General features: G+C 41.5%; 2 protein-coding genes and 1 non-coding gene across 6 annotated transcripts in view; 2 read left to right on the forward strand and 1 right to left on the reverse strand.

Moving 5' to 3' along the window:
* The first annotated feature begins 413 nt into the window (after window positions 1-413).
* The window catches only part of GABPB1 (GA binding protein transcription factor subunit beta 1), a 79429-nt gene continuing 56180 nt past the window's right edge, over window positions 414-23662 (forward strand). For 2 of the 4 annotated variants that reach the window (XM_023227122.3, XM_023227125.3), the window contains exons 1-2: window positions 414-1796; window positions 10646-10669. The gene's annotated coding sequence lies outside the window, so the exon portion shown is untranslated. The remainder of the gene's footprint in view (window positions 1797-10645; window positions 10670-23662) is intronic. The other 2 variants (XM_023227121.3, XM_023227124.3) reach the window with 1 other exon arrangement.
* On the reverse strand, window positions 748-5789 carry LOC111552773 (translation initiation factor IF-2-like). The gene is made up of 2 exons (XM_023227189.2): window positions 5756-5789; window positions 748-2558 (listed from the first exon to the last, which is right to left on the reverse strand). Exons 1-2 carry the CDS (start codon window positions 5787-5789, stop codon window positions 1912-1914), a joined length of 681 nt encoding a protein of 226 aa, XP_023082957.1. The 3' UTR covers window positions 748-1911.
* Window positions 9447-9549, forward strand: LOC111552836. The gene has a single exon (XR_002734748.2). It is a non-coding gene; the product is annotated as a U6 spliceosomal RNA (small nuclear RNA).

The following is a 23662-nucleotide window of genomic DNA, read 5'->3' on the forward strand; positions in this document are numbered from 1 at the left end:
TACTTACTGCTTCTTCTCTAGAAGGTCTTCCACAATACCCTTATTAAAGCTAATTGCTTCTCTAGTCCCATTCCATTCTATTTCTCCTTCTTACTTTAGTAAGGGGTTCCTCCTTTATTTGATTCCACAGTATTAAGCAGCTTCACTCTCATCATACTGATGATGCCTACTTACTTGTCTACATTCTACAGCGTAAGATTAATGGGGAAAACGATTTTCTAACAATAATTAGCTGAATGTTCACTCAAACAATGCTCATTCTGGGCGCAACGATTTTCTAACAATAATTAGCTGAATGTTCACTCAAACAATGCTCATTCAAATAATGCTACAGAAAAACATCAGCATTCTGACAAATTTCTATTAACTGAAGCAATGAAAATATTAAATCAAAAGAAAACATAGACTACGGTTCCTATGCTTTTTTTCTGTTTTAGCCACAATGCTTTAATAAATTACGCAAAGACTACAAACCTTTATTACATCAATTGTTACAAAAGGCTAAGTGGAGAAAGATTACTTATCTGAGGCTGCACAAAATCAGTGGGCAATATGGATTTCATTTAAGCTTGTCAGTTCTCCTGGATTAAATTCTTGGCGCTGTCTCACGTACTCCCAAGTCCTAGATGTAGCATGCTAGAAGTTGCAGTTACTAGGTTGGGAAAGCCATGCCCTGACTCCCCTGCGAAAAACATATCAATATGTTAAGTTCCTTAGCAAATCACATCTAGATTAAGTTCATAAGGCTTTTTTTTTTTTTTAACCTTGCAAATCTCCAAACTTTTGCTACTTAATAAAATACAACAAAAGTTTTGACATTCCAGCCACGGAAAAACAGATCTCTACCTCTGAGGCGGCAGTAATCCAAGCAGTTACTAGGATCTACGAAATATGAGGCATCATTAGAATGCTCGGGAAAAAAATCTACAGAAATATGTACATCTTCGTCATGAATCTGACCGCTGAGTTTACGCAAAAGTGGAAAAGGAACCTCACTTGTTCCTTCCCTGGTACCTTCACAGCGTCTCCCGTCCCAGTCTGACTAGTTGAATCTAGGGACACTTAAAAGGTAAATCCTAGCCTCCTGGCTGTCCTTCCGTCTCCCAGGATTCTGCTAGGCCGCTCAGTTGGCAAGCTTAAACTCCAAAGATTCCGCACTCTCCGTCTTTAAACGGTCAATTCACAGAGACACGAAGGTTAGCACAAGAACATTAGTTTCCGAACTCCTACCCACCGCAGAAACAGGCGGGAAGGCTCCGCGGCCACCCAGCCTCTCCGCCGCGCACATGGCCGGCCGCAGCTCCCACCCCCGCTGCCGCGCAGGCGCCGGGCGGGCCGGGACTTGCGGTCGCCGAGACCGGATCATTCCGCCGCTTTCTTTGTGCGGCTGAAGCGCTAGAAATGGGATATTTTCCTCCCTTTCGTTAAAAAATCAGACTCTCTTTCCCCTCTCTCCCCGTAGGAACAGAGTCAGGGAATGGGTAGGAGCGGGATCTGCCGAAGAGTGCAGAGGCGGAAAATCCTCAGGCGAGGAGCTGACGAGGGCCGGGTCCGGGAGGGATGCTGGGAGCTTGACTCACTCGCACACCATGTGTCCCTCCGCGCGCAGCACGGGGGACTTTTCGGTGGGGATTTTGGGCGCCGACCAGACGCGGCATTTTCGGAAAATAGCGCCCTGTGCTGCTGAAGCGCTTTGTGTGTAGCGGGGCCGCGTCAGCCCGGCCGGGTACGAAGCGCCTCGGGTCCCCGCACCACCTCCTGCTGCCTTCCCGTCGCCGCTCCCGAAGCTTTTCCAGGTCAGTGCGGGTCTGTGTAGGGCCCTGTTACCACCGGATGTGGAAGTTGATCTCTTCGCTGGTAAAAAATAATTCCACTTCCCCCGGAACCCAGATCATCCCCGCGATTTCCTGTTTATTGCATTAAGGCGCCGGGTTTCCGGGGCTCCTGGCCCCGCTTATTCCGCGGGGGTCGGCGGGGTCGGCCTGGGCGCCCGCTCCGCCCGCGCCGCCGCTGCGCTTTGTCCGCTGGGCACCCCGCTTCTGGGAGGGGCGGGCAGACATGGTGGCGGCCGCCGCCCCCTCCTCGGCCCTGGCGTGCGGCGGCCTCCTCGCGGCTACCCGGCGGGCCGGTCCCGAGCGGCAGCCCCGGGGTGGCGATGGGGTCGCGCCGAGGCAGCGGAGGTTCTGCGGGAGACTGGAGGTTGGCGGTGGGCGGGAGACGGAGGAAGGCAGGCGCGGCCGGTCCCGGCCCCTGGCGCCGCGGTACCCTTTGTCTGGGCAGCTTGACGGCCCCGCCGGGCTCTCCGGAGAGGGGAACGGGCGGCGGGGTCGGCGGGTCCCGGGTGCCCTGTGCTGCGGGGCCGAGAGGCGCTCGGGCCGCGGCGGGATCGGCCGGTCCGGACAGGGTTAACGGGAGAGCCTGGCCAGTCCCGCGCGGGGCCCCCGCTGCGACAGCCTTGGCCGCGGGGACTGGAGTCCTGAGTGGGAGAAGTCTGCCGTTTTGAAGGCTTGGGACTTCTGCCCGAAAGACTTCGTTGCCGAGACTCGCGGGTGCACGGCCTCAGGGAAGAAGTTGAGAATTTTGCCAGGTCATCTCTGCCAGGGCACAGTTCATCAGTGTGTATTTAGTGTGTTTCGGTGAAGCTCTCCAAGTGTGTTGAATCAGCGTGCCTAGCCTCAAGGGTGCATCGTGAAAACTGAAACCAAAGAAATGATACAGGCCTGCTTTGTGTGTATCTTCCCACTTGAAGCTTGTTTTCAGTACAAATACTCTTGCTTTAAACCTGATTGGACTGTGGCGAGCGGACATCTGTTCAAAGGAGGGGCCGAGACCACAGTACTTCTGAAGGGGGCTTGATAATGTGGAAACATTTTAAGTTTTCTCTCCGGACTGTTTTGCTCTTTCAATTCAGGCAAGTTACTGAAGTACGTTTTTTATCTAGAAAAAGGTTTGATGTAGGCTGTAAATGGTCCTTGTAAAGTACATTGCCATCCCAGAATTAAAAGATCCACTGTCATTTATTATGCAGAAGTTAGTGGTCAGACATTCTTGTAGATAGTATATCTCATGTAAAGACCCACCCAGCTTGGTTTAAATTTTTTTCTCACTGACGTATAAACCATCAGCTTTGATACTTCCATTTTCAGGGTCAGACTTTGAGGCAACTAAAGATGGCTTTATTTTCTTTTCTCCCGGGTTTTTTTTCCCCAAAAACAAAAAATCCATTACATGTTAACATAGATGGTATGTTAAGAGTAACATCTTGCATTTTTGCAAATCTTTTTGATGCCTGGTTTAATAGAAGATTCTCAAATCTACGTCACTGTTGTGGTTAGCACACCATGTAACCTCTGGAACACTCCACTGTACACTCATACTTTTTTTTTTTTAAACCAAAAAACAGAAATGTGTCATTCTTACCGTGCTTTCACCATACAAGTCAAATCAGGATGTTATGCAAGACACATTTTAACAAGACGAATAAGATTGATTCCCATACTTTTTTTTACTGGGCTCCAGCTTTTTTAAAAGTTGGAATTTAGGTACCTAAACAAAATCACAGATAATGACTGCATAATCTACCTATGATCTTGAAGACTCAGGAACATTTGAAAATATTCTTAAGTGATTAAAAAATTTAATTCTAGTACATATAATGATTTACACAAGTAACACGTGAATTCCACATTACATATGCTATTAATACTTGTGTGTAAATGTTATCTTTAAAGATGAGACATGGTGAAAACTATAGGAGGTGCAGATTTTACAGAAAACTAGTTCTGCAGTGAATCCTTTGGTGAAACGAATAGTTCGCAGATACGTATCCTTAGAGTTCTTAGTGTCTTTGAATCATTCTGGGTTTTCTAGGTTGGGAGACAATTATACCTAATTGATTAATGCGTAAAAATTTAAGGCCATACTTTAATGGTTTTGAAAGGAAGCTAAGTTTGTTTCCAGTTGCTTCTGTGAACTCTAGTCTGAATCTGTCAGTCTGTAGTTCTCTACTGTTCCATCAACAGGAAGCATCTGGTCATTCTTCGTGTAATTGTTAGAGAATACCAGGTGTATTTTTAATGTTTGCTGTTTAAATGAAAATAGATTGGATCTTGGTTAAGTTTACTTGGTTTGGCCAGGCACAGTGGCTCACGCTTGCAATCCCAGCACTTGGGGAGGCGGAGGCGGGCCGATCACCTGAGGGTCAAGAGTTTGAGACCAGCCTGGCTAACACGGTGAAGCCCCATTTCTACTAAACGTACAAAAAATTAGCCGGGTGCGGTGGCGTGCGCCTGTAATCCTAGGTACTTGGGAGGCTGAGGCAGGAGAATCGCTTGAGCCAGAGAGATGGAGGTTGCAGTGAGCCGAGATAGCGCCATTGCATTCCAGCTTGGGCAACAAGAGCGAAACTCCGTTTCGTCTCAAAAAAAAAAAAAAAAGTATGCTTGGTTTTAGTTTGTTTTTTCCTCTAACATTGTGTCATTATACTGGACCACATCTCCTGTACCATGGATGTTTTGTTTTGTTTTTCTTTTGCCCTTCATTACCTTGTTAGAAATAGTAACAGGTAAAGTTCACATGTCATGAGGAATTCAGAAATTACATGAAGTTTTGCATCATGAATTTATTTTTGAGGGTGCATGAGGCGGTTACCCAGTCTCTGTTTGCAGGTAGCCCGAGTTCAGATGAACTCTCTGATGGCCTTCATCTCTTCTGACTTTGCAAACGTTAAAAAACAAACCCACACAAAATCTTGAAGTTCAGAGCAACTTAGTTTCCTTAGTATCATCCTTCCCCTCCCCTCTCCTCCCCCACAACTAGTATGATTTCCAGCTAGTAATCACAATGTTTCTATAGCCTGATGTGCCTACTTTGGTATAGCTATAATTAGTATTATAGTTGTCTGAAGATGTTTGTTCCACCATGCTTTCTAGAAGGTAAATCTAGCACTAGATGAGATCCGTATTAAGGCCTGTGTTTTTTCTCAGTGTTGACATCACAGTGCTCTATACAGAGAAGATGCTTTGGTGCAATCAGCTGTCAGCTCAGTTGTTGGTGGGCTAGTGCACCTTTCTCTGTCTCTCTGTCTGTCTCCCTCCCTCCTTCCCTCCCTCCCTCCCTCCTTCCCTCCCTCCCTCCTTCCCTCCCTCTCTCCCTTCTTCCCTCCCTGTGTTCCCCTCTGCACCTTTTCTTTCTTTGATAGGGTCTTGCTTTCTCTGTTACCCAGGCTTAGTGCAGTAGTGCAGTTATACTTTACTGCAAGCTCCACCTTTCAGGCTCAAGCGATCCTGCCTCTGCCTCAGCCTCCTGAGTAGCTGGGACTACAGGTACCTGCCAATGTGTCCGGCTAATTTTTTAATTTTTTTGTAGAGATGAGGTCTCACTATGTTGCCCAAGCTGGTCTCAAACTTCTGGATTCAAGTGATCCTCCCACCTTGGCCTCCCACGTGTTGGGATTACAGGCGTCAGCCACCAAACCTGTCCGAGAGTAATTCTGAAGATGGTAGAATAGCTTATTGAAAGAGCAAGGTGTTAGCCCCACTTTACTTTGTACTAGTTATATTATACGTGGGGTATTGAGTCAGCTTTTTGGGTAGCATACTATCATAAGTGAGACCTTGTATTCATTCTCAGACTTTATCAGAATAATCTGGAGAGCTAATAAGAAACCACACAGAGGCCCAAACTTACGTGGGGTAGGAACGGACCTTTATTTTTCTCATTTCCAAGGTGGTAGACACCAAAGTGTCAAACTCACTTATCTGTAGAGCATAAACGAGGACCTTGATCATGAGAGAAATGGAAATGAGAAAAAGTTGAAAAAATGGGATATTTGACCTAAAGAAGAGGAGCTTCTTTTAAGAAATAACAGCCACCTTTAAGGATTTGGAGTTCTGTCACACAGAAGGATCACATTTGACCAGAAGGAACTAGGGTCAGTGGGTAGAAGTTTAAAAGAAACAGATTTCCGCTCTATTTCAAGAGAAATTTCCTCAAAACTGTGAAAATAGAATGAGTTGTTTTGGGTGGTAGGCTGTTCCTTTTCGCTGACAGATTGAGGATTCTAGAGTAGAGGAATCGTGCTGAAGGAGAATTTCGGCTAGGTGTCTTCAAGTTACCTATAAACTTTGAGGTTTTGTTAAATATGCCGAGGTTTACAGGTGGAAGAACAAAAAACTAATTGAGTGAAACAAGCTGGTTACCTTAACTGGATAATAGTTTTTGCCTTTTTTGATAAAGAGAAATGAGTATTAAGTGAGAAGGCTATTTAATGAAGGACTTTAAACCACACTGTAATTTGGCAGATTCAGAAGCCTTAAAAATGGGCATACTTTCTGACATGGAAATTCCCTTTAAAGAATTTTTTTTTGATGTAGTGAAGATGTGTGTGAACATTTAGCTGTGAGCATACCAATTGCGGTGTTGTTGATTATACAATCTGTGTGTTAATGCCTTTAACTCCCACGGTAATCATATGGAGTGGGTAGTACTATTTCTGTTTTTCAGAAGAGAAAACAGGCATAGAGAAATGAGGTTGCTTGCTCAAGGTACCTGAGTTACTTAAGTTTCAGGGCCAGGACTTGAATCCAACCACTGTGACTCTAGAGCCAGTACTATTGATCATTATATGGTAAAATTGTAAGCCTAAATATTTCACAGTGATTGTTAGGGTCCATCCATACAGTGGGATACTGCCTTCTCAGCCATGAAAATGATGATAGAATAATATAAATACATGAAAGGATGTCTTGGTATATGTAAGTGAGAAAAAGTAAGATTTAAAAACATGATTCCATTTGGTAAAAAAACCCAAAATATATTGATGTTTGGAGGGATATGTGCCAAATTGTTAAGTGGTTATTTCTGAGTGTAGTTTTGTAGGTGATTTTTTTTCTTTTTTTTTTTTGCTTATCCAAATTTTCTAACTTCTGCAATGACTATAAATTATCTATCGTGTGTTGTAATTAAGATATTAAGATGTTATTTTTCAATAAAAAATATGTTACATAAGCTGAGAAATTTGGGTTTTATACTCTGCATTTTAAGCAAGTTCGTAGAAATTGTACATAAATGAGAATTTACAAATGCATGTAGTGTTTTGTCATTTTTTGTTTGATTCCTTATTCTGGAAGTAATATCAATTGAGTTGAGAAACGTATCACTGACTTCTAGCACCCTACCATAATCAATTATCTTATTTTCTTGTGTTTTGTTACTCTTATGTGTAATATTTTAAATATTCATCCCAGTGTCATCCCAGTTAGTCACACTCTAGCTGTGTGATTTTAGGCAGTTTACTTAATCTCTCCATGTCTCAGTTTCCTTCTTTGTAAAATGGGGATTATTATAATACTTAGCTCATGATGATTGGAAAGATTAAATGAGTTATTTCATATAAAGTGAACAGTATCTGACACATAGTTAATAGCTCAATAAATGTTAGCAATTATAGGATCACAGTCCACCATTCAAACTCTCAGGATCTAATAGGTTATGGAATTAGGAATTTTTTTGATAAGGGCAAAGTAGTAATGTATGGCCTTCCAACAGAGTCCAGTGCAGTATCCCCCTTCAAAAGTGTTACTGTTTCTACAGCAAAATGTATGAATGCTTGCACTAAATAGGATAAAGACTGTAAATAGCTTCATATCAGTTTGGGTAAGGTTTACCACAAGATGAGTTATTTTGGATTTCAGAAGTTTTTTGGATTTTTGGAATTGCAGATAAGGAACCTATAAAATATTAATTTTGAGTCCAATTTTATAATACTAAAACATCTTTTCATGGCATTGTATAATTTTATAGTGCATGGTAAATTAAAGTCAATTAAAATGAAATAATGGAAAATGTCCACCTCCATCTCCTTTGATTAAAAAAATACTGAGCACACTGATACTATGATTTAAAAAAAAAAATTTTTTTTTTTTTTTTTGAGATGGAGTCTCCGTCACCAGGCTGGAGTGCAGTGGCACGGTCTTAGCTCACTGCCGTCTCCACCTCCTGGGTTCAAGTGATTCTCGTGCCTCAGCCTCCCAAGTAGCTGGGACTACAGGCGTGCGCCACCACGCCCAGCGAAGTTTTGCATTTTTAGTAGAAACGTGGTTTCACCATGTTGGCCAGGATAGCCTCGATCTCTTGACCTTGTAATCTGCCTGCCTTGGCCTCCCAAAGTGCAGCGATTACAGGTGTCAGCCACTGTGCCCAGCCTAAAAGTTTCGCAGTTTAAATTAAAAAAAAAATGGCCGGGCGCAGTATCTCATGTCTGTAATTCCCGCACATTGGGAGGCTGAGGCGGGTGGATCAGATGAGGTCAGGAGTTCAAGACCAGCCTGGCCAGTATGGTGAAACGCCGTCTCTACTAAAAATACAAAAATTAGCCAGACGTGGTGGCGTGCGCTTGTGTCTTAGCTACTCGGGAGGCTGAGGGGGGAGCAGCCCTTTAGCCTGGGAGGTGGAGGTTGTAGTGAGCTGAGATTGCGCCACTGTACTGCAGCCTGGGTGACAGAGCAAGATTCTGTCTCAAGAAAAAAAAAGAAAAAAGAAAAAAAACTGAAGCTTTAAAAAACTACTCTTGTTGGTCCTGCCTGTGATTCTATTTTTAAGAATATTTTAAACCCACTAATGCCGTGATTATATTATATAATATAGAATCTTTTTTTTCTGAATGAGGCTTGAGCATTCCTATAACCCAATTAGCTTGTTTATGTCTCATTATGCTTGAGGGATAAGATACTTTTACTATGGTGGTTTACTATAGTAGTGATTCTTTTTTTTTTTTTGTGAGATGGAGTTTCACTCTGTCACCCAGGCTGGAGTGCAGTGGCGTGATCTTGGCTCACTGTAACCTCTGCCTCCTGGGTTCAAGTGATTCTCCCACGTAGCTGCAGTTACAGGTGCCCGCCACCACACCCAGCTAATTTTTTTATATTTAGTAGAGACGGGGTTTAGCCATGTTGGCTAGGCTGGTCTTGAACTTCTGACCTCAAGTGATCTGCCCGCCTTGGCCTCCCAAAGTGCTGAGATTACAGACATAAGCCACTGCGCCCAGCCTATAGTAGTGATTCTTTAAAGGAGGTGGGTAGATGCCAATATGATACCTGTCTTTAACGCACCCATTCTGTGCATGTAGAGACTGAGGTGGTTTTTTTTTTTTTTTTTTTTTTTGTGAGGCCAAGTCTGGCTCTGTGGCCCAGGCTGGTGTGCAGTGGCGCAATCTGGGCTCACTGCAAGCTCCGCCTCCCGGGTTCACGCCATTCTCCTGCCTCAGCCTCCTGAGTAGCTGGTGAGGTGGTTTTAAAATTACAGAACTGAACTTTGGAATTAGGTCGATTCTTCTCATTATGATAACAGTTTTGGATGTATAGCCCCTTCTGACTCCTGGAATCCTTTATGTCCACAGCACTTCCCATGTATCCAAACAGAGGAAAAAATAATTAGTAGTCCAGTGCTTGTTTCAGCAGCAAATATACTAAAATTGGAACGATGCAGAGAAGATTAGCATGGTCCCTGCACAAGGATGACACATAAATTTGTGATGTGTTCCATGTTTATTCTTTTTAATGATATAAAAAAAATTTGTGTGGTGTGTAAGTGAATGATTTAAAAAATTTCCTTTATGCCCTGAATGGCTTGTGTGAACTCTGTGTCTTTGCCGATGTGATTATTCTTCCTATGTTCCTTTACTTGTTCCATTCATAGAGACCCTCAGTTTCTCTCCCTTAGTGCTATGGTCTAAATACTTGTGTCTCTCCATAATTCATGTTGAAATCTTAACCTCCAAGATGATGGCATTAGGAGGAGGTGGGGCCTTTGGGAGGTGATTAGCTCAGGTGGGTAGAGCCCTCACAAGTGGGATTAGTGCTCTTAAAAAATAGACTCCAGGCTGGATGCAGTAGCTCATGCTTATAATCCCAGCACTTTGGGAGGCTGAGTTGGGTAGATCAGGAGGTCAGGAGTACAAGACCAGTCTGGCCAAGATGGTGAAATCCCATCTCTACTGAAAATACAAAAATTAGCCGGGTGCGGTGGTAGGCGCCTGTAATCCCAGCTACTCGGGAGGCTGAGGCAGGAGAATTGCTTGAACCTGGGGAGTGGAGGTTGCAGTGAGCAGAGATCGCGCCACTGCTCTCCAGCCTGGGTGACAGAATGAGACTCTATCTCAAAAGAAAAAAAAAAAAAAAAAGAGACTCCAGAGAGCTTGTTAGCTCTTTCTTCCACATGAGGTTACAGCAAAAAGACTGCTGTCTAGAAGCTGGCCCTTACCAGATACTGAATCTGCCAGTGCCTTGTCTTGGACTTCTCAGCCTCCAGAACTATTAAAAATGGTTTTCTGGGCTGGGTGTGGTGGTTCATACCTGTAATCCTGGCACTTTGAGGAGGCTGAGGTGGGAGGATTGCTTGAGGCCAGCCTTGGCAACATAGTGAGACCCCATCGCTACAAAAAAAACCAAGAAAATCATTTTTTGTTGTTTAGTAAGCTACCCAGTTCATGGTATTTTGTTACAGCAACCCAGTCTAAGACATTTAACTTACTCCTGTACGCACTAGATACAGTCTACACTTTGACATCAGTCACTTATTTTATATTTTACTGGACTCATATTGTCAGATTTTTTCCACCATCGATTTCTTCTGTTTTCCCTCACAGGTCACAGCATATTTGTGGAGGAAGGTGAGTAATTATGAAGATTTCTTGGCCACTATAAATTTATGCTGAACAATTCCAAATAGGCCCTTCCTACTTCTTGGCAATCATCTTATTAATTGCATTTTTCTGTTGTCTTATATTCCTTCTTCCTCTTTAACTCTTAATAGATGCCATTTACTTCTATTTAAGTGAAAAAGGAAAACAGGATACAAGCTTGCACATTTTTTTTTTTCATTGTAACCATGACAAATCACTGTTCTTTCATCTTATTTTGTAAATTGAATGGAAGAAGAATCCTGCTGCCACAGTTAACTACCTCTCTGGTCACTTTGATTTTTTTTTTTTTTTTTTTTTTTTTTGAGACAAGAGTCTCACTCTGTTGCCCAGGCTGGAGTGCAGTGGCACGATCTCGACTCACTGCAACCTCTGCCTACTGGATTCAAGCGATTCTCCTGCCCCAGCCTTCCGAGTAGCTGGGACTACAGGCGCGTGCCACCACGCCTGGCTAAGTTTTTTTGTATTTTTAGTAGAGACGGGGTTTCACTGTGTTAGCCAGGATGGTCTCGATCTCCTGACCTTGTGATCCGCCTGTCTCGGCCTCCCAAAGTGCTGGGATTACAGGCGTGAGCCACTGCGCCTGGCCTTGATCATTATTTGCAATGTTTTTTCTTTGCTATCTTAAAATATGTACAGACTTCTGTACTTTGGGAGGAAAAAGAATCAATTTTGATGAACTGCTGCTACTGTTCTATCTGCTGCATTTCTCTTCTTTATTTTCAAAAATTTTAAGAATTGACTTACAGTTGTTGCCCTGAGTTCTTACTTTTTTTTCGGAGACAAGGTCTCACTGTGTTGCCCAGGCTGGAGTACAATTGCAGCTCACTGCAGCCTTGACCTCCCTGGGCTCAGGTGATCCTCCTGTCTCAGTTTCCTGAGTAGCTGGGACTGCAGGCATGTGCCACCATGCCTGGCTAATTTTTGTATTTTTCTGGTAGAGACAAAGTCTCACTGTGTTGTCCAGGCTATTCAACTCCTGAGTTCTTTTACTACTTCTTCCCTAAATTACGCAGTTTTGGAATATCATGATTCAGATTGTTGCTTCAGAGGACATCTTTTTTGTCAATAATAACGGCTTCATCCTGACTCTCTTCAGCTAGTATATATGTGTTACTATTTCCACTGAGGCTTCTTAATGTTCTTTCTTTGCCCTTTGTATTAGTTTGCCATCCTGGTTTTCCCTTCTGACTACTACTTTTCTGTTTTCTTTGTTGTTTCATGAGCCTCTTAGCACTGTTAGTCTCATCAGTAGTTGATTATCTATTCCCCTCTCAGATGTTCTATATGCTGATGGTTCCCAAATGTGTGTCCCATCCGTGTTTGTTGCTCTAATAGTTTACTGGATATTTCTGTTGGAAAACCCAAGGAATTTCCATCACTTTTAGATTTATTATTATTCAGCCTCCCACCTGCTTTCAGCATTTCTTTTAATTTTGTCATACTTAAATCTTGAAGTAGTCTGCGATGCATACTTTTGCTTTCTTTTTTTTTTTCTATTATTTACTTCCTTTAAATTTTAGATTTTCCTTCCTTGAATCCGTTTTGCATATGGCTGCCAGAATGATTTTCCTGAAAAATTTTTGAACCCATTGCTAAACATATAAGCCTGAGAGAACATGTGCTGTTGACCTTTGCACTGTCTATTCTGTCAAACAAAGTGAATTGAACCTGTGCTGAATAAATGTTTGAAAGGGTCACCATTTGCTCAAAAATTTGAATGACTCCCAGTTGTTTACAAGATAAAGTCCAAATTCTACTTCTGACTTTCCAACCTTTTTATATTCTTTTTCAGCCTTATTCCTTACTGTTTAACATTATTAAGCTGGTGTTTCCTCTGTAATATACCTTGCTTAAGCACAACTCCGTGCATTCTTCCTTTTCCTTGCCTGTCAGAGCCTACTCAGGGATGTTTGCCCTGTGACCGGCACTGTTCTATTCTCTGGTGTTAGAGTAATGAACAAAACGAAGACAAAGTCCCTGTTATCTTGGAGCTGACGTTTGTGGGGAGGGACTCAGTAAATAAATATGTGATATTAGGTGGTAATGAGTAAAATGAAAAGGAATAAAAGTAGGTAAGGGGAGGCCAGGTGCGGTGGCTCACGCCTGTAATCCCAGCATTTTGGGAGGTCGAGGCAGACAGATCACAAGGTCAGGAGATCAAGACCATCCTGGCCAACATGGTGAAACCCCATCTCTACTAAAAATACAAAAACTAGCTGGGCGTGGTGGTGTGTGCCTGTAGTCCCAGCCACTCGGGAGGCTGAGGCAGGAGAATTGCTTGAACCTGGGAGGCGGAGGTTGCAGTGAGCTGAGATGGTGCCACTGCATCTCCAGCCTGGTGACAGAGCGAGATTCCATCTAAAAAAAAAAAAAAGGAGGTGAGGGGATAGATTGGTGGGATGTGGTAGCTATCTTAGGAGGTCTGCGAAAGCTACTCCTGGGCGTCCTGGAGTGCAGGAGGAAGCCATGCAGTTATCTAAGTGAAGAGTTTTCTAGGCAACGGAACCAACATGTGCTAGACCCTAAAGTGCGAACACATTTGCCTTGTTCAAAGAATTGCTAAGACTTTTGTGGCTAGAGCACAGTAACTAAGGGGGAGAATGAGAGAGGAGCTGAGAAGAGATGGTGGGGAGACAGGTTATGCTTCAGATGTTAAGTCCTTCATTGAAGAGGCCTTCCTTGACTGCTACAACTTGTTAATATAAACCTTGGAACCTATCAACTATGAAGTAGCTCTCAGATGATTGTTTATTCTGTCTCCCAATAAAAAATACATCTTATATGGTAATTGTCTATTTATGTTACTGTGTGCATGTGTGTGTGTGTGAGATAACTACGTTTGATATATGCTGATATTTTCAGAAACATTGGCTTTAACTCACTCAAGTGATTTCACAGTCTGTTAATAGGTCATGACTAACAGTTTGAAGAGCACTAATCTATGGTATCTATACCCGCTTAAACGAAACACTGAACTACAAACTACTTTTGTTATAATCCACACATTTTTTTCAGTTTGTGAAATATTTTTGGTTAAAGATCTTACCTTCAATTTGTGTGTGTGTAGGCTTACAGTGTTTATAATAATGCTGAATAGAAAGGACTTGTTTAATTTAGCAAACATCTGTTGAGTGGTATATTAGAAGCTGCTAGATACTAAAATACACGTAAGAATAAGATAAACTATTAGCCTTTACTCCTGTAAGGGTTAAAAAAAAAAAAAGATAAATCCCTATCTGAATTCCTAAGGTTTATGAGAGATGAAAGCTTGTAAATAAATCATTTGTAATGTGATGGAATCTATCTAATAATGGAGTGTGTTAAGGCTGCAATGAGAGAATAAAGAAGTGATTAATTCATTTTGCTGAGAAGGTCAAGGGAAACTTATTGGAGGAGGTAATGTCTGAACTGGGTTTGGAGGGAAAATAGAACTACTTAGGTAAGTTTGGGAGGGAGCGACTTCTTAGGCAGGATAACAAAGGAGTAGAATCATGAGAGAGAATAGCACATGAGGGTATTGTAGATAACTCTATATTAAAATATAAATCCAAGGGGGAAATGTTGAGTGAAGAGGCTGCAGTGAGGCATAGGTCATATCCTTGAAGGTCTGAGATGCTTTGGAGTTACCACTTATTGATTATGCATATTAGGGGAAAATGTAATTCTGACTGCATAGTCAGAATTAACTTGTAGGAAGTTGCCATATGGGAAGTAAGATACCATCTCTCGATAATTCCAAAACAGCCAGTTTTTCCTCTAGTGATGAAATATATCACTGTTTCCTCAACTGTGCCCTAGAGGAAGATGGCTTACATTTATGGGCTATGTTGTACAAAATAAAATCGTATAAAATGTTAACTTATCTATTGCAATGAGAAGTTCATTCCATAAGATGCATTTGAGAACTGAGACCTACTGAGGAAATAGATTCATATTTCAGGCTCATGCTGGGACTTATGTTTATTAACTAGAATGGTGAGTAGCCAAATGTTTAAATCTTCTTTTTTGTTTGTTTTTTCGAGACAGAGTTTTGCTCTTGTTGCCCAGGCTGGAGTGTAGTGGCGCGATCTCGGCTCACTGCAACCTCCACCTCCCGGGTTCAAGTGATTCTTCTGCCTCAGCCTCCCAGGGTAGCTGGGATTACAGGCATGCGCCACCATGCCTGGCTAATTTTGTTCTTTTAGTAGAGACGGGGTTTCTCCATGTTGGTCAGGCTGGTGTCGAACTCCTGACCTCAGGTGATCTGCCCGCTTTGGCCTCCCAAAGTGCTGGGATTACAGACGTGAGCCACCGCACCTGGCCTAAATCATTTTCAAGTTAAATATACATGTGGTTCAGTGCCACTGTATTCTATGGGTGATTGGAATGCATAATTATATCTACATTCATTTTGGAAAGGTATTTTGATAAATTTGACCAAACCACAATTTAAAACTTTATGACAACATTAACATTTAGAATATATAAATTTTAAAGAAAAAAAAGAATATACAAATTTAAAACAGACTGAGAGGAGTATGCAACATATGTAATAAACCAGAAATATACATATTGCACTCCTACAAAGAGAATGAAATGATAAAATAGGTAAAGAATATGAATAGGCAGTTTCTGAAGAGGAAACATAGTGGCCAACAAACATTTGAAAAAAGATCCATGGTCTCATTAGTAGTTTGAGAAATGTATGTTAAAACACAGTAATAGCATACTGTGCAGCTGTATAAAAAAATGAGGAAGTTCTCCTCTCTGTGAACTAATAGGAAAAGATCTCTGGGATGTGTTGAACAGGAAAAGCAAGTGGGGAACAGTGTTATGTGGTAATGTTATTTATTTATTTTTTTGGTGATTATAGAAATGCTGGAAGCATACTCATGAAACTAGTAAAGGTGATTACTTGTTGGAGTTGTGGGTCCAGGGAGGAGCAGTGAGTAGTGTAAATACTTCCCGTTGAGAATTTTCAATGTATACATTTCTGTGTTTGGGCTTTTGAGCTATATGAAAGTATTGCCTATTGAAAAAAGAAAAAGATGTGAAGTAGCCTTTATAGAACTTGATGACCAAGTGTCTTAGTCCATTTATGGTACTATAACAAAAATATAAACTAGTGACTTATAAACAATAGAAATTTATTTCTCACAGTTCTGGAAGCTGGGAAGTTCAAGATCAAGGTGGTGGCAGATTCCATGGCTGGTAAGGGTCCATTTCCTGCTTTACTGATGGAGCCACCTTGCTGTGTCCTCATATGGTGAAGGGACAAAGCAGTTATCTGGCAGTAATTCCATCCATGAAATTATGAATAGAATGATAAGGTTTGCCCTCATGACCTAATCATCACTCAAAGTCCCCATCTACTAATACCATCACCTTGGGGTTAGGGTTTCAACATGTTAATTTTGTGGGGACACAAACATTGAGACCAGCTGTATGTAGAAGATGAGGGAGAGGGAAGAGTTGAAGATAGCTCCCAGATTTCTAAATTGGGAAGTAAAGAGGCTGTTAATATTATCAGGTAATGCAGAAGGAAGATTAGGTTTTGGCATGTGCCTGGGAAGTTCTGGACGTGCTAAGTGACAAACCCTTACTACTTCTTAGTTTAGTGTTGGTATAATTTATGTACTTTAGATGTGGAACTTTTGAGGTTATCTTAAACATGAATGTTAAGTAGTCATCAATAAATATTCTTTATCCATGGACATATTCTGGGTTAATTTTTAGAAAATTATGACTAATTTTATAATCATAATAGGGACACTGATAAACACAGGTAGAATGTAGATAGAGAAATAGAGAATGTATATCTGATAAATACATAGCTTAGGTGGAAAGTAAGAGCTTAATTTATTAACATGGTTTCAAGAAGCTTTATTTTTTTTCCAAGATGAAGTCTTACTCTGTTGCCCAAGCTGGAGTGCAGTGGCAAAATCTTGACTTACTGCAACCTCTGCCTCCCAGGTTCAAGTGATTCTCTTGCCTCAGTCTACCAAGTAACTGGGATTACAGGTGCCTGCCACCATGCCCTGGTTAATTACCGGTTATTTATTTGTCTGTTTATTTTTTGAGATGGAGTGTCACTTTGTTGCCCAGACTGGAGTGCAGCAGTGTGATCTTGGCTCACTGCAACCTCTGCCTACCAGGCTCAAACAATGTTCCCGCCTCAGCCTCCCGAGTAACTGGGACTACAGGCATGCACCACCATGCCTGGCTAATTTTGTATTTTTAGTAGAGACAGGGTTTCACCATGTTGGCCAGGCTGGTCTCGAATTCCTGACCTCAGGTGATCTGCCCGCCTTGGCCTCCCAAAGTGCTGGGATTACAGGTAGGAGCCACCACACCCAGCTGCTGGTTAATTTTTGTGTTTTTAGTAGAGATGGGGTTTCACCATGTTTGTTAGTTTGGTCTCGAACTCCAGACCTCAGGTGATCTGCCTGCCTTGGCCTCCCAAAGTGAGACATGAGACACTATGTCTGGCCTATGGTTCCAATTTAATGACATCTTTTGATATCTGAAATTCAAAGAAACAAAAATATATATGAAAAAGGAAGTCATCATGGTAGATGAGCTTATGCTGTAATATTTAAAAGTGAAGTTTAGGCCAGGTGTGGCGACTCATGCCTGTAATCCCAGCACTTTGGTAGGCCAAGGTGGGTGGATCACTTGAGCCCAGGAGTTCAAGATCAGCCTGTGTAACATAGTGAAGCCCTGTCTCTACAAAAAATGAAAAAAATTAGCTGGGCATGGTGGTGTGTGCCTATAGTCCCAGCTACTTGGGAGGCTGAGGTGGGAGGATCCCTCGAGCCCAGGAGGTGTAGGTTGTGGTGAGCCAACATCACACCACTATACTCCAGCCTGGGAGACAGAACTCTGAAAGAAAAATAAATCTCTTTGAAGTTTAGGGAAGTTTATAACAGCACAGAAATATTTTTTTATGTAGTACCTTTGGGAGTAACTGTATATAAGACAAAGAAAGAGATTTAACCTAATGGAGACAAGGAGTCATAACATGTTGGGTGCTACTTAAAACAAGCTCTTGGTCGGGTGTGGTGGCTCACGCCTGTAATCCCAGCACTTTGGGAGGCCAAGGTGGTTGGATCGCTTGAGGTCAGGAGTTAGAGACCAGCCTGACCAACATGGTGAAACCCCATCTCTACTAAAAATAGAAAAATTAGCCGGGTTTGTTGGCATGCGCCTGTAATCCCAGCTACTTGGGAGGCTGAGGCAGGAGAATCACTTGAATCCGGGAGGCAGAGGTTGCAGTGAGCCAAGATCACACCACTACATTCCATCCTAGGCTACAGAGCGAGACTTTGTCTCAAAAAACAAAAACAAGCTTTTGGTATATAATTTAGAGTTCAAATTTTTTTTTTGAGCGAATTATATTTCAGAATCTGATTTTTGAGGTTCTAATATATCCATACTACTTTTACCTGAGTTTTATTTGGCTAGAGTCTAAAATTAAGTAAAAGAGGACCACAGATAAAGCACATACTTGTAGGACTTGCAAATGTAGTTTTTTTCTGGATTTTTGTTAGTAAGGATTTGGGTGTGGAATAGTAATGAAAACTACTAAGTAATTCTTTTTTTTCTTTTTTAATTGAGACGGGGTCTGTCTCTAACACCCAGGCTGGAGTGCAGTGGAGCAATCTCAGCTCACTGCAGTCCTCTACTTGGACTCTAGTGATCCTCTCACTTCAGCCTCCCGAGTAGCAGGGACCACATGCTTGCATCACCACACCTGGCTATTTTTTGTATTTTTTGGTGGAGACGAAATTTCTTCATGTTGTCCAGGCTGTTCTTGAACTCCTGAGCTCAAGTGATCTGCTTGCCTCAGCCTCCCAAAATGCTGGGATTACTACAGGTGTGAACCACTGCACTCAGCCAGTAATTTTTGCTTAAGATTCAAAACTTTTAACCATTTATGTCTGAAGAGAAAATAGTTTACTAGTAAGTACTTTTTAAGATTCTTTTATTGCTGGCTTAGTCTTTCAAAAAATGCTTTAAAATTACAAATAATATTATAGAATCTCATAACAGGTGGAGATGGTCTTGTTTATGTGAGAGTGAAAAGGGTCTGAAACGTTCTGCCACGTCCAACCTGTGCTTACCTCTTTAGCCACTGTCCTTCTTGGTACTGAAGTCTGGAGCTTTGGGAATCACAAATTGAGAAATGCTGGATTGGGCTGGGCTAGAGTTTTGGATGGGCTCTGACCTCTTCATATATATATATATGTAAGTAATTTTTTCTTCTTGAGACAAGGTCTCACTCTTTTGTCCAGGCTGGAGTGCAGTGGTGTGATCATGGCCCACTGCAGCCTCAATCTCTTGGGATCAAGTGATCCTCCCACTTCAGCTTCCTGAGTAGCTGGGACTACAGGCACACACCACTGTGGCTGAGTGGCCTGGCACTCCTGAGCTCAGTATAATCCCCCTGCCTCATCCTCTCAGTCATGTACCACCATGCCTGGCTACATTTAACTTTTTACAATAGATTTGTGTATATTTAATTGTAGTAAACCATAAAATAGACAAAAATCTATATATATTTTATGCATTCTTGACACCTTTTTCTTAAGTTTTTAAATATGCAGTTGGTGAGTTTTGTTTTTGAGACAGTGTCTTGTTCTGTTGCCCAGGATGGAGTGCAGTGGCATGAACATGGCTCACTGTAACTTTGACCTCCTGGGCTCAAGTGAACCTCCTTCTTCAGCCTCCTGAGTAGCTGGGACCACAGCTGCATGCCACCATGCCTGGCTAATTAAAAAATTAAAAATTTTTTTTGTAGAGATGGAGTCTCACTATGTTGCCTGGTCTGGTCTTGAACTCCTGGGCTTAAGCAGTGTGCCTGCCTCACCTTCCTGAAATGCTGGGATTACAGGTGTGAGACACTGTACCTAGGCTTGTGAGTTTTGTGAGTTTTTTTTAATTGTCAAAGATCTCAAAATATTTTTTTTTTTTTTTTTTTTTTGAGACGGAGTCTCACTCTGTTGCTCAGGCTGGAGTGCAGTAGTATGATCTTGGCTTACTACAACCTCCTCCTCCTGGGTTCAAGCAGTTCTCCCTGCCTCAGCCCTCTGAGTAGCTGGGATTACAGGTGCCCGCCACCATGCTTGGCTAATTTTTATATTATTTTAATAAAGATGAGTTTTTGTCATGTTGGCCAGACTGGTCTCAAGCTCCTGACTTCAGGTGATCCACCTGCCTTGGCCTCCCAAAGTGCTGGGATTACAGGCGTGAGCCACCATGCCCAGCCTCAAAATAATTTTCTAATATATTAAAACAAAATGTATGAGTGAACTGTGCAATTCAAATCTATGTTGTTCAAGGGTCAAGCTGTACATCAGGAAGGTCACTTCCAAATATGTCTGGTTTCTGGATAATAGTGGCCTAAATTAGACCAATCTTCTTCTTTTTTTGTTTTTTGAGTTGGAGTCTTGCTCTATTGCCCAGGCTGGAGTGCAGCAGCGTGATCTTGGCTCACTGCAACCTGTGCCTCTTGGGTTCAAGCGATTCTCCTACCTCACCCTCCCCAGTAGCTAGGATTACAGGTGCATGCCACCATGCCTGGCTAATTTTGTATTTTTAATAGAGATGGGGTTACACCATGTTGGCCAGGCTGGTTTTGAACTCCTGACTTCATGATCCACCCGCCTTGGCCTCCCAAAATGCTGGGATTCCAGGTGTGAGCTACTGCTCCCGGCCGACCAGTCTTCTTTTTGAAGACAATTGAAAATGTTGGATAAAATACATAGAACATTACCTTAATAGCTTTGAAGAACTGGGAAGAGAAGGGAATCTGTTAAGCCAAGTTCTGGAAGAAAGCCTAAAGCAAGAAGTTAACAGATTATCTGGCGAACTGAAGCCACTTTTGCCTTCAATATGTTTGCCAATATCAAGAAATTTAGATTTCTATTCATCAGTCTTATGGGGTGAGGTGGACAGAAATTAAGATGCAGAGCCCACCCAACATGTGGACATGTAAAGGCTTCTGAGACATTCTTGCCTGATTAGGCTTGGGCTCCATATATCTATAGCTGAGAGGTAAGGATGAACCAGAACTAACCCCTTTTCATCACCTTTCATCACCTACCTCTCAATCAAATATCAAGGAACTTCAAGACAAGTTGTGTAGGCACTGAGCAGAGCAGGAGGAAAAAAGAGAAAGGAAACAAGCAAACAAAAGTCTTTATAAAGCCGTGCCCATAGCATAGGTGGGAAAGGGAACCATAAGCCATACTTAATTTAGGTTGGTTCCTGACTCCAGGTGCTTATCAGAAGCAAATGCAAATGTTCTCTGACTGAAGGCTCCTTCATCTTAGGCCTCCCCACAGTTTTTCAAGGACAGTAATCAGCACATAGTCAAAGAAAACTAGACATACAAGGAGACAAGGAACCATAGGCATGAACCAGTAGAAACAACAGACAGCAGAAAAAGATTTTCATAGGCATGATGTAATAGAATTAAAAGATACGTAATGAAACAACCAAGCTTACTGTGTTTACAGAAATAAGTGACAAATTTGAGAATAGGGAATAGGAAATGATATTTTTTTTTAAGTGGCATCATAGTTTTGAAAAAACCAAATAGAATTTTTGGATTAAAAAATAACTGACTTAGGAATTTGAGGCCAGCCTGAGCAACATGGTGAAACCTTGTCTGTACAGAAGATACAAAAAAATTAGCTGGGTATAGTGGCATGTGCCTGTAGTCCCAGCTGCTCAGGAGGCTGACATGGGAGGATTGCTTGAGCCCAGGAAGTCAAGGCTATAGTGAGCCAAGATGGTACCACTGTACTCCAACCTAGGTGACAGAATAAGACCCTCTCTCAAAAAAAAAAAAAAAAAAAAAAAGATAAAGTAACTGAATTAAAAACCTAATGATTCAATTTGCAGCAGATTGGACACATCAGAAAAATTATCAAACTGGAATATAGATTAGATAAAATTATCCAGAGTGTAGCATAGATGATGGCTAGAGGCAAAAAGATGGGAATTATAGAAGACAGTGTAAGACATATGGGGAGAGAGTGAGAGAGTCTTAATTGGAATTCCAGAAAGAAAGGAAGAGAGAATGGGACATTTGAAGAGATGATGGCTGATACTTTCCAGAACCAAGGAAAAGTACCAAACCAGGATGCAAGAATTCCAGTGAATCCTAATTAAGATAATAATAAGTCCACACCTAAACACATTGTAATAAAGTCACAGAAAGCCAAAAGTAGCTGGAGAAAAAGAAAACCATCAAAGGAGCAAGAATTAGAGTAATAGATGACTTTTCTTTCTTTTTTCTTTTTTTTTGAGATGGAGTTGCATTCTTGTTGCCCAGGCTGGAGTGCAATGGCGCAATCTTGGTTCACTGCAACCTCTGCCTTCCGAGTTCAAGCAATTCTCCTGGTTCAGCCTCCCTAGTAGCTGAGATTATAGGCGCCCACCACCACACGCAGCTAATTTTTTGTATTTTTAGTAGAGACAGGGTTTCACTATATTGGCCAGGCTGGTCTCGAACTCCTGACCTCAGGTGATCCACCTGCCTCAGCCTCCTGAAGTATTGGGATTACAGGCGTGAGCCACCGCGCCTGGCAGGATGACTTTTCAACAGCAACAGTGGAAATCAGCAGACAGCGAAATGTCTGCTATATGAAATGAAAACTACCTGTCAATCTAGAATTTTATGCCCAGTGAAAATATATTTAAAGAATGATGGTAAAATAAGGATATTTTCAGATAAAAACAACTTGTCATCAACATCTCACCCATGCAAGATCATTTAAATCAGCCCTGTTCAATAGAAGTTTCTGTGGAAATGGGAATGTTATTTATTTTTTTCTTGAGACAGGATCTCACTCTTTCACCCAGGCTGGAGTGTGGTGTAATCATGGCTCACTGAGCTAAAAACAATATATTTATGGATTAAGTAATGTGATAATGTGATAATAATGTGATCACTCAGGCGCTCCTCCTACCTCAGCCTCCTGAGTAGCTGGGATCACAGATGCACATAACCTCGACCTGGCTAATTTTTAAAATTATTTGTAGAGACGAGGTCTTGCTATGTTGCTCAGGCTCAAATTCCTATGCTCAGGTGATTCTCCCACCTCAGTCCTAGAAAGTGCTGGGATTATAGGTGTGAGCCACCACCTTTGGCCTGGAAATGTTCTTTGTCTGTGCTGTCCAATATTGTAGTCACAAGCTACATAGGGCTATTGAGTACTTGAAATATGGCTAGTGTAACCAATAAACTGAATTTTTAGTTTTACGTAATTTTTATTAAATAGCCACATGCACCATATTGGACAGTACGTTTTTAAAGGATATACTTAGGACAGAATGAAATTGATCCCAAATCACAAAATGAAATGTATGAAGAGTAAATGAAAGGTAAAGAAAAGGATACATATTTAGAGAATGAAAATGAATATGGATTGCATTAAACATAGTAAAAATGTCTAATGGATTAAAAACAAGAGAATAACAAGTAGGATAGATAGAGTCTAGGATTTAAGGTTCTTGTCTTACCTAGAAGGATAGTAATTAAAAAAAAAACCCTCTTTGTTATGGAAAATTTTACATATGTAAAAGAGAAGAGTATAATGAATCCTTACGTATTTATTACCCACCTTCAACCATTATGAATTGATGACTAAAGTGTTTTTATATATATCCCAAGTATTTTAAAGTAAGTCATAACAATCACATTATTTAACCCGTAAATATATTGTTCTTAGCTCATAAAAGGTATGGGCTTAAAGTATAATACCAGTATCATATACAGAAAAAGATTAATAATAATTCTTAGCATTACATACTTAGACAGTATTCACATTTTCCCAATTATCTAAAAAAATTATTTAAAAAATTATATTTGGTTTTTTCAAACTGGAATCCAAACAGGGTCTACATATTGCATTTGGTTGATGTGTTGCTTATATCTTTTAAAATCTATAGATTTTTTGGGAAAAGAGAGAA

The sequence above is a fragment of the Piliocolobus tephrosceles genome, chromosome 6, assembly GCF_002776525.5.
Source record: "Piliocolobus tephrosceles isolate RC106 chromosome 6, ASM277652v3, whole genome shotgun sequence".
NCBI lineage: Eukaryota > Metazoa > Chordata > Mammalia > Primates > Cercopithecidae > Piliocolobus > Piliocolobus tephrosceles.